The 10409-nt window shown below is 38.6% G+C and overlaps 1 protein-coding gene across 3 annotated transcripts; it reads right to left on the reverse strand.

Moving 5' to 3' along the window:
- Nucleotides 1-279: 279 nt before the first annotated feature.
- Nucleotides 280-9889, reverse strand: LOC132202327 (centrosomal protein of 104 kDa). 3 transcript variants are annotated; one of them, XM_059629172.1, is made up of 17 exons: nt 9809-9889; nt 9408-9502; nt 8431-8595; nt 7769-7995; nt 6891-7146; nt 6434-6645; nt 5733-5998; nt 5387-5504; nt 5092-5324; nt 4899-5036; nt 4327-4458; nt 2020-2233; nt 1674-1948; nt 1441-1598; nt 1283-1384; nt 916-1053; nt 280-854 (listed from the first exon to the last, which is right to left on the reverse strand). In XM_059629172.1, exons 2-17 carry the CDS (start codon nt 9445-9447, stop codon nt 736-738), a joined length of 2793 nt encoding a protein of 930 aa, XP_059485155.1. In that variant the 5' UTR covers nt 9448-9502; nt 9809-9889; the 3' UTR covers nt 280-735. The 3 variants fall into 3 exon arrangements, with proteins under 3 accessions (XP_059485155.1, XP_059485156.1, XP_059485154.1); XM_059629173.1 differs by having other exon boundaries at nt 1441-1586; nt 5387-5507; XM_059629171.1 differs by having other exon boundaries at nt 5387-5507.
- Nucleotides 9890-10409: the final 520 nt, after the last annotated feature.

The following is a 10409-nucleotide window of genomic DNA, read 5'->3' on the forward strand; positions in this document are numbered from 1 at the left end:
AACTGTGTTACTCGGTGCATCTGCACCCAGAGTGCTGCAGGTGTTGTTTGTCACGCTGCACTTAGGCAACTGGCAGAATTAGCGGGGAAAGCCGGTTGCATAATTTCGAAAACTGCAGGCGTTTTGTTATCATTAAAATATGCCTTGAGCAATTTTCGAACTTTCTCGCTCAGTCCAGTTAATTAATTTTATTTCTAAATATGGGAAAATTTAATAACAGTATTTAAATGCTAAATGTAGAACTGATTTGGAATGAAACAAGATTGCCATAAGATTTGTGAAATTTATTTGCTCGATAAAATTATGGATGAGATAAACATTCCCCCACATTAGAATCTAAATTGATTGAATTTCTTGATTACTGCTATCCCTACAAATATTCAAACCCCCTAGGTAGGCACCTAGTTTTCGAAAATTCTATTTAATTTTTGAATTAATGATGCGCAGGTACTTTTAGAGTACCTTGTTTGCTATAAGTAATTAATTGAAAATTTAACAAGATGAATTTATACAAATTCGCAACCAGAGAAATAGACTCAGCTTATTTAAAAGTAATCCAAAAATCTCATCAGTTCCGGCGGTGGTTTTTTCTTTGTCCCCACAACGATACTCTGGTTGCTTTTACAATAATTAACAGTTACTTTTGTTACAAACTGGCAACGGCTGCGGAACCTTAAATTTAAGGAATTATTGTATACGTGGTAAATACACAATTCGTATCTGGGAAGTCAAATTTCAGTACAGAGTTTTCCTTTTGGATCTTGGCGTTCCTTTTGGTGAGCTGACGGGCGTGTTGCCCGACCTCCTTATTAGAGAACCTGTCAGGCTGAACAGAGGCTTTGGAATTTTGGAGGCTGCAAAATGGAATTCAATGAGTTGGAAAATATTGAGATAATAAAAGCAAAAAGTGCCGACCTGGAGTTTTTTGCTTCAGTCGAGGGTGTGCTGCGCACGGACGAGGACCTGTCAGGTGAGCCCTCCAACCATCCTCCCAGGGCGGAATATTCAAGTGGCAAAATGGGCATCGGCTGCCCTTGGACTCTGGCACTGCCACTGAAATGATTAATTTTGTCAAATTTGTCATAAAATAATATATTTTTATTATTTAATACATTTCCAAGATAAGGAGGAATTGTAATATAAGATAACAACATGAAGGAGTTTTTCGTCTGTAATTTTGAGTTAATTTTCTGATAATAATGTTGTTTGGGGTGATAATTAATGTATTTATTTTTAGGTAAAATAATAATCAACTCTGAATATGAGCAAAAGATTTACTCACAAGCACAACGCCTAGAAATGATGTGTTCTTCAAACGCGTCCACGGAAATGGCCTCGAGACACATTCGGCATTTCCTGTAAGTCCTCCGAACTTCACAGACCTCTGTCGAAATAATTTTTGATTAAAACAGCCCTTTATTTACGAGTTTAAAATCAAACCTAGCAAGTGTCTGGTGAGGCAGGCGACCTCGATGACCTGTCTGCAGTGGTTGCAGCGCGTCAGCATCGGACAAGACTTCCAGTAGTGGACGTTCAAGCCTTGCTCGGTGAAGGACGGGTCGCGCCGTTTGCAGAAAATGCACATCCTGTAAGATTTCCTGCTTGAAATAATTTTGCTCCATTTTCAGCAAAGCCAAATTTGTTATGTTATTTATTAAATCATTTATCAATACCTCTCTTCGGCGGCTGTCGGGGAAGCGTGACCTCTGGACGTGACCTCAGTGCCTGGAGAGGTCAGGGCGGAGGCGGAACTTGAGCCTGAACTGGTGTGCGCAGGCGATGGGGTCGAGTTGGCCGTGTATCGAGCGATTTGCGACATGGCGCTTCGCGTTTTCCGCATTTTCGGAGTCACGGACGAGCAGCTTTTGGACGAGGCGGCAGAGGCGGACGCAGTTTCCGCCGCTTCCACTTCTTCCCGCTGACTCTGCAGCATCATTTCCTGTTTCCTCTGAAAAATTAATAAATTTTAATTGTATTGACGACTAATAAATTCTTTTCTTCAGAAAGATTTAATTTCACCTCGACGTCAATTCGGTCAAAGTCGGAGAACAAATGGCGATAAAGCAAATTTCTCCTCGTAAGCTCGTCGTCAGGCGGAAGCGCCTTCCTTACAATCCTAGGGTTAACGTGGTAAATCAAAATCAGCACTCGCTCGGCCACTTTTCGCACCGGCTCGGAGGGATGGTGCAGCCCCGAGGAGCCAAACTCGGTCAGACTCCTGCAGGTCATTCCACTAAAATCAGTTAAAAAATAATTATAGTATCAAGTTAACAAAATTTTCTAGACATAAAATTTTTAAATTTTTTAGTATTAAAATAGACAGGCGTGAAAAATGGTAGCAGGGGTCTAATTCTGTAAGATAGAATCGTTCCATTTCCATTTCTATTTTATTTTCCATTTGCTTACCCATTCTATTTCGTCGCCTTTTCCGATTACGACTTCTATTTCGCAGCCTATCCATTTCTATTTCGTCGTCAATTTTAATAGTTGAGCCATTTATTTATTTATATTTAATTTAATTATTCCCTATGCTTACAGTGCTCTTCGAATGGTTTTTAATATTCAGGTTGATAAAATTATATGAATTATTTAATTTTTAATGAAAATGTATGTTTATAATTCTTATATGTCTCTTGCACCCCATTTTAATCGAATCTTTTTGTGGCTCATAATTAGAAGGGATCAAGATAATTTTTCCTTTCACGAAGTTAATTAAATCAATTTCTTAAAAATTGGTTGAATTCAAATACAATTATAATATTTTTTTTTTAGCAAATTAGCAACCATGTATTTTATATTATTTAATTCATCGCGTGCGCTGTTTGGTACCACAATTTGCTCCCACACTGTGGTACCACAATTTGCGCCCACACTGTGGTACCACAATTTCCGCCCACACTGTGGTACCACAATTTCCGCCCACACTGTGGTACCACAATTTCCGCCCACACTGTGGTACCACAATTTGCTCCCACACTGTGGTACCACAATTTGCGCCCACACTGTGGTACCACAATTTCCGCCCACACTGTGGTACCACAATTTCCGCCCACACTGTGGTACCACAATTTCCGCCCACACTGTGGTACCACAATTTCCGCCCACACTGTGGTACCACAATTTGCGCCCACACTGTGGTACCACAATTTCCGCCCACACTGTGGTACCACAATTTCCGCCCACACTGTGGTACCACAATTTCCGCCCACACTGTGGTACCACAATTTCCGCCCACACTGTGGTACCACAATTTCCGCCCACACTGTGGTACCACAATTTGCTCCCACACTGTGGTACCACAATTTCCGCCCACACTGTGGTAACACAATTTGCTCCCACACTGTGGTACCACAATTTCCGCCCACACTGTGGTACCACAATTTTCTCCCACACTGTGGTACCACAATTTCCACCCACACTGTGGTACCACAATTTCCGCCCACACTGTGGTACCACAATTTCCGCCCACACTGTGGTACCACAATTTCCGCCCACACTGTGGTACCACAATTTGCGCCCACACTGTGGTACCACAATTTCCGCCCACACTGTGGTACCACAATTTCCGCCCACACTGTGGTACCACAATTTCCGCCCACACTGTGGTACCACAATTTCCGCCCACACTGTGGTACCACAATTTCCGCCCACACTGTGGTACCACAATTTGCTCCCACACTGTGGTACCACAATTTGCTCCCACACTGAGGTACTTTAGACTAAACGCCTTATTCAAATAATTTTTTATACATTTCATTGACTTGAGTATATTAAAAATCATTTGAAAATTACTGTAAGCGCATATGCAATAATTAAATTAAATTAAATATAAATAAATATATATATATTTATTTATATTTATATATATATAAATATAAATATGGCTCAACTATTAAAATTGACGACGAATTAGAAATGGAAATGGATAGGCTGCGAAATAGAAGTCGTAATCGAAAAAGGCGACGGAATAGAATGGGTAAGCAAATGGAAAATGAATATAGAAGTGGAAATAGAAACGAAAAAGCTTACAGAATTAGATCCCAGGTGATTTTTTTTTATCTGAAAAAAATTTCAAAATCATCATTGCATCCAAATTTTAATTAAAGAATCTATAATTCGCTTGGAAAAATAATTTCAAGCAGAAACGTGGATGAGAATGTCGCACATTTTCCAAATTTAATTCTCATTTGTCTTTAAATGAAGAGTGAACAAAAATTAGGCCTGAAACTGTATTTTCAATGAAAATATTTGCATTCCTCTGAAAAAAAGAAAGAAAAATAAATTGAAAAACATTCTGATAATAGCTGAAATTGTAAAGTTGAAAACCTTTGCTTGTTGCTGGAGATGCCGATTTTCAGGACGAGCTGCTCAACCATTTCCATTTTGCTCAAGGCCAGCCTTGGATGCGTGGTGTTGGTGAGTGGCTTTGTCAGCAGAGTCGGAATCAAATTCAGACTTCTGCAAAGTTTTAAGAAGTTTTTCAATATTGCTGATAATTGAATAATAATATCTAAAGAAAATCAAAAGTTATAACAAAAAAGTCTAGAAAAATATTAAAAATATTAAATTCTTAAATTAAAAAAAAAACAACTAAATTGTTACTAAATCCCCTTTGGCACCAATCACTAATTTAAACATATCCTTTTTTAACTTAATCCTTTCCCGTTTTAGTTTTCAGCATAATTGTTTGACATCATTACGTGTAAATTCAATTAAAGAAATGCCAGCCTAAAGTGATAAATTTAAATTTAAGTCCTAGAACTAAAAATAAAAAATAAAGCAAATCGGGTGGTGCCTTCTGCATTAAAAGCATAGAGCATAGGCAAGAAATACTTAATCCTGGCCTGACTCTTCCAAAATATGAAGAAGAAAAAAAAATACAATTATTGCCCACTCACTTGACATCGGGACAGTCAGCAATGTCAAGGATGGTTTGCACCGCCATATTGTGAATACGAGGGGTGTTGTCGCCACTCTTGGACAGCAATTCTGGCAACACCCGTTCAATGCTTCTGGAAACTTCGCCACTTGCAACCCTGCAAAAAAAGATTTGCTTGATCATCAATTTTCACCTTTTTCTCCCAAACGCACCTTCTGGTTGGCACGAATTGGACGAAGAAGAGGCGCAAAACGTCAGCGGCCAGCGTGTAGACCGCGTAGACCTTGTCCTTGAGGGCGCGGTGCAGAAGGAAGATGGCGGCGCGGGCCGTTTTGTTGGCCGAATGTTTCTCGAAGCTTTCCGTGGCAGGTCGAGTCAGTTCTTCCCTCAGCAGGCGCAGACCGTCTTCGCGGTCGGCAAACTGCTTCGAGTAAAATTTCTCCACCTGATCAATAAAATTTGGTTTCAATCAAGTAGAAAAAGAAAAATTAATGTTATATAAAATACCAAAGTTGTGCCGAAGACTGAAATTGGAAGCGTGGCCTGTCTTTTTTCTCGGTCGCTAAGACAATAGTACCTTTCAGAATCATAGTTGTCCTGCAAAAGTTCTTCCGCCCGCTGATTACTGCTGAAAATTGGAAATGGAGAAAAAGAATTAATTTCTCTTCCGCTCTTTTAAATTTTTTTTTTAATTAAAAATTTAAATTAAAAACAAACAAAAAAAATTCAATCCAAATGCTTTTTTCGTCTTGAAAAAGATTGATTTAAATCAATTTTTATATAAATTTTTATTAAAATTACAAGAGAGAAATCATTTGAAATATAAAATAAATGAAAAATGAAAGTCTTTTACTTTTTTAGAGCAGGCAGTGCTCGTTCTTCGTAGGCCTCGTACGTGTTCCTGGCGCCTCTGCGTTTGATGCTGGCCACCGTGGTTACTCCTGGCGGCGAAAACTGCATGTTTCCGTTTCTCGCGTTATTCGGAATGTTGCCGTTCTTCAGGTGCAAGTTGTCAGCCGCGTGTGGCGACGGGTCGCGCGATTTGGGCCGAAGTCTCGGTGGAGGAGGCAACTCGCGTCGTTTGCTCGTGTCCACTGGCGCGTCGTTCTTTAACTGGTACTGCAAAATTTTCAATTTGATAATTATTAAATGCATTATTACAATGATTTGTTATTTTTAACTGAAAAAGGTTTTAAATAATTTGAAATTTGAGGATTTCCAAAAATAATGTGCAAAACGAATGAACAAGATTTGAATTTATATTTTCTGAATTTGATTCGATAAGCAGATGGTAATAATAAATTCCAACTAATCAATAGAAATTGAGCACTTTCTCACTTCAAGAGAGATGCAAACATTCTGCAGGCTTGACCTGGCTGTTTGCTAAAATTTACATGAACTAGAATCACTCTTTTTTTGCGAGGGGAGCATTTTATTATAACAAGATGATCGTCGTCTCTGTCGTCGTTATTACATTTTATTGATCAGCCTAGCGAGCCGAGCGCAAGTTGGGCCACACCCAAGCCCTCAATTAGTAGGAGAATCAAAACTCACCCCATTCAACTCGAGCAGCACTGGGATTTCGAGGAAGTTGTAAACCTGCTCACGGTAGTCGTCCATCTGGGCCTTCTTCAGCTTCGCCTTGCCAAAGTGCTCCATGCTGATGGCCTGACGCTTTTCCAGCTCGAACTTGCCCAGCCGCTCACCGGCCCGCCTCAACTCTTCCATCGCCTGCTTCAGCTTCCTCGCATACTCGAACCTTTCACCTAAAAGAAAAAAAATACTTTTAATAAAAATACTAAATTGATTAGACCAAATTTATTCAAATTGTTGCAAAAAATTTAAAAAGTAATAATTTTTGGACGAAAAGCAAACATTTTGCTAAAACTGCTGGCATAAAAAGAAAAAAAAGACCCAATCTATTTTTGTTTCACTTAATATATAAATGCAAAAGAAATGAGTTAATTTTATTATTTGAGAGAAAATAATTGTATTAAAATAAAAAATTTACTCATGACAGCTTCTTGTTTCCTCCTCTCCATTTGTCGAATGATTTTGGCGGCTTCAGGGTCGACGTACATGTCAAAGGCCAGGTCGTCGTATGGCGACGTGTACTGCGGGTTGCTGACCAGCACGTTTGAATTGTTGTTGGCGGCGTTGTCGGGCACATCGTCTTGCGGAGGCGGAATCGCATCTTGGCTTGAAGTCAGCGAGTTGTTGTTGTCCTCGGTCCATTGCCCAAGTAGGCTCAGCGCCATCAAGCTAACCTGCGCGGTTCATACACAAAAATCACACTCTCATTTTGAAAAAGAAAATTTTAAATTTTCTATTATTATGAGAGAAGAGGTTTTAATTTGTAAGAGTAAAAGGAATTCACCACAAATTTAAATAATTTTAAATTGGAAAATACTAAAATCTTAACTTTTTTTTATTAATTTCACTTCAATTTCACTCTGCAAAAGTAATCTAAAAATATTAAGCAACTGTTTAAATTAATTTATTTTTCTCCTCGAAAGCTTTTAAAACTTTTAAGAGATGAAAGCAATTTAAACTTAGACCGTTCTAAGTAAATTTGAATAATAGTTTAATTATTTCTCCTTTAATTTGCTTTCAACAATAGCAGACAACATAAATCTGACGTCACGCCAAAAATCCCCTCGGTTGGCGTGAGTAGGCAATCCTCGCGACACTCGTGTCTTGCACGTTGCATACCATCTCATTTCCGATTTGTTCTCGCGCTCCAATATTTTACTACCGTGAAATTTGTATTTTTATTTATTTATTTGCGACAAAAAGGCTGCAAACAAAGACGGTTTCGCCGACTTTAGCCAATAAAGTTGAAAGGCAATCAAGAGGGAATAAATTCTGCGCAAAAAAATAAAAACTCGCCTGCTCGTGGACGTTCAAATCGTTGGGGTGGTTCGCGTGCAGCACGAGCTTGAGCAGGCGGCCGCAGCACGGAAGCGTCACCGACTTGAGCTCGCGCGCCTGGAAAGCCGTTCCCTGATTGTCGGACAGGGTGACAAAGCCCAGGTACTGAAACGCCGCCTGCGAAAAGTTGCCGTCCTTCGCCTGGTCCTCATCGCAGTCGCCCACGAAAAACTCCACACGTGATGCTAAAGAAAACATTTTTCAATTCAAATAAGAAAGATAAATTAAAAAGTTTTTTTTTCAAATGCGAGAATTTTTTTTTTACTTTTTTAAATTAGTGAAATAATTCTTCGATGATCAAAAAAATTATCTTTTCTAGTTTCCCAAAAGAAGAAAATTAAAACTTGATTAAAACCTAGAAAATTGTATCAGTAGAAGCAAGCAAAAATTTTATAAAGTAAACAAAAACGCTTTAAACCAAAGTTAAATAAATTTTCAAACTTATCAAAAATCCAAATCAATCAAACTTTTGGTTGCAAATGTCTTAAAAATTTATAAAAGAAAGAGAGAAAAATCGACAATGCACGTTTTTGAAACTTAAAATAATGAAATGACAAAAGAAATCAGGATTTTGGACCGAATTGTTATGATGACGCAATATTAATTAAGTCGAAACTCACGAATCAAATATTGATGGGCCAAAAGTTGGACTCGCTGGAGCGCGGCCTTGGCGTGCAGCAGCAGGATCAGCTCCTGAGGGAAGGGTGCGTGCGGCGCACTCCGCCATCCACTGGTGGTTGGGGTCGGCGTGTTCAGTTCCGACCCTCGGAACGCCTCCACCTCACCTAATTCCACCACAATAAACACTTTTGACTACAAACGAATCAACTTAAATTAATGATATAATTGTAAATGGAGCTTTCAAGAAAGAAAAAATGATTTTTACGATATGTTCAAACTGCAAATATTTTATTTCGAAATTTTATTTTACCCTGTAAGGCGCAGACCATTAAAAATTATCTGATGATATTTTATCAAAATATAGAGAGAGCATAATATATTAATTTAGATCAATTTACTTTTCCGCTAACGGGGATTCCCCCCCTGGGCATCTAGATATTGTGCTAATTTTTAAAATGATCGACTTTTCCATTAATCGAATTTTTCAAAAACGGGAAATCCCCGTTAGGCTTTAAGATTTTGTGCTTATTTTTAAACTAATTGTTTTATTCCGCTAGCGGGAATTAACCGCTAAGTCTATAGCGAAAAGTTTTAGATTAATTGACTTTTATCATTAACGGGAATTCCCTGCTGGGTCGATTGTCAAGTTAAAGCGGATGTAATTTTGTTTACAAATGTAAAATAATAGGTGATTAAAAATTAGTAGGAGCACTTAAAATATTATAAGGATACATTAATTCGTTTTGTTAGAGATTCTAAAGTTCAGAAAATTTATTAAATTTATTTTTTCAGGACTCGCCATTTCGATTTAAATTTTGTTCATAACATAAATTTTCAAACAATATCCAGTATTAGCAAAATAAAAAAACAAAACTTCTTTACGCTGGTTATTACACTTTTCGTCACCATAAATTGTTAATTCGCAGTTGCACCTCCACTTATCTCAATTTTGAAAATGGAACAATAAGGTACTCACTGGACGAAAAGATGACACTGAAGGTAATTTTGTGTGGCATTTTGGGCTAATTTTCCTCAAACGACTCATCCACCCTGCTCTTCGCAGTCCTCATCCTGGATGAAACAAAATGCAAACAATTGAATTATTTGGTTTTAAGGAAAAAAGGAACAGAAGAAAACAAATCGGAAAATAAACACGGTGACAACATTTAGGCGAGGGCGACTGCCTTCTTCCGGTTGCGAGCCAAAATGGACAAACAGAGTCAATGCACACACACACACACACACACACCACTGGCCTCATCTTTGCGCTTTCGCGCTTGATTGATGGAGCGGCCTGTGCAAATTTCAGAGACAACGAACCCCTGTGCTGGTGCGTCCGAACGCGATTTTGAAAGGAAAATTGGCGAAACGACAAACCTTTAGTCTGTTTTCGGGCGATCCGGTGCTGAAAGGATGCGAATCAGTGCAGACGTGAAAGATGAGTGAGCCCGAGAGAAGGGCCGGGGCGCGCAAGACCCGTGCAGATCGATACGCGCGCTCGCCGCCGCGTTTCGCCAGCAAAATAACACACGTTTTCTGCAAGAGCCGCCGCAGCGCCCGAAAACACACACACCATGCCCAGCTGCTCAAGTGCCAGGCAATGTAAAACACACGGTTGTAATGCCATGCGGAAGAAGCACGAGCATAATATTTTCACTCATGAGATTAAAGAAATAAAGAGCAATTGAAGATTTTACAAATATGGATAAATGAGATTTTGTTTGAAGAAATTGAAACTTTATGTATTGTTGAAAAAAAAAATTGGTCAAATTATCATTTTATGAATTGAAAATTGAAGGGGGAAAAAACAAACAATTCCCGTCACAAATTTACGAGATCAAAAAGTACCAGACAATTTAATTTTAGACTGAGGAATAAAATATCAAAGACAAAAAAGGAGTTCCAGTAAAAGGATATTAAAAAGGACTTGCTAATTACAATGGATTAACTAAAAGTCAAATAAGGTCTGATTCAAATT

This window comes from Neocloeon triangulifer, unplaced genomic scaffold (assembly GCF_031216515.1).
Source record: "Neocloeon triangulifer isolate White Clay Creek 2 clone unplaced genomic scaffold, ASM3121651v1 ptg000015l, whole genome shotgun sequence".
NCBI classification, from domain to species: Eukaryota; Metazoa; Arthropoda; class Insecta; order Ephemeroptera; family Baetidae; genus Neocloeon; species Neocloeon triangulifer.

Coding starts and splice junctions, on each gene's coding strand:
- LOC132202327 (XM_059629171.1), bottom strand. CDS start 9,447: ATGCCACACAAAATTACCTTCAGTGTCATCTTTTCGTCCA. Junction 2,234..4,326: donor ATCTCCAGCAACAAGCAAAG/GTTTTCAACTTT, acceptor AACTGATTTTAG/TGGAATGACCTGCAGGAGTC. Junction 1,054..1,282: donor CATTTCTAGGCGTTGTGCTT/GTGAGTAAATCT, acceptor TAATCATTTCAG/TGGCAGTGCCAGAGTCCAAG.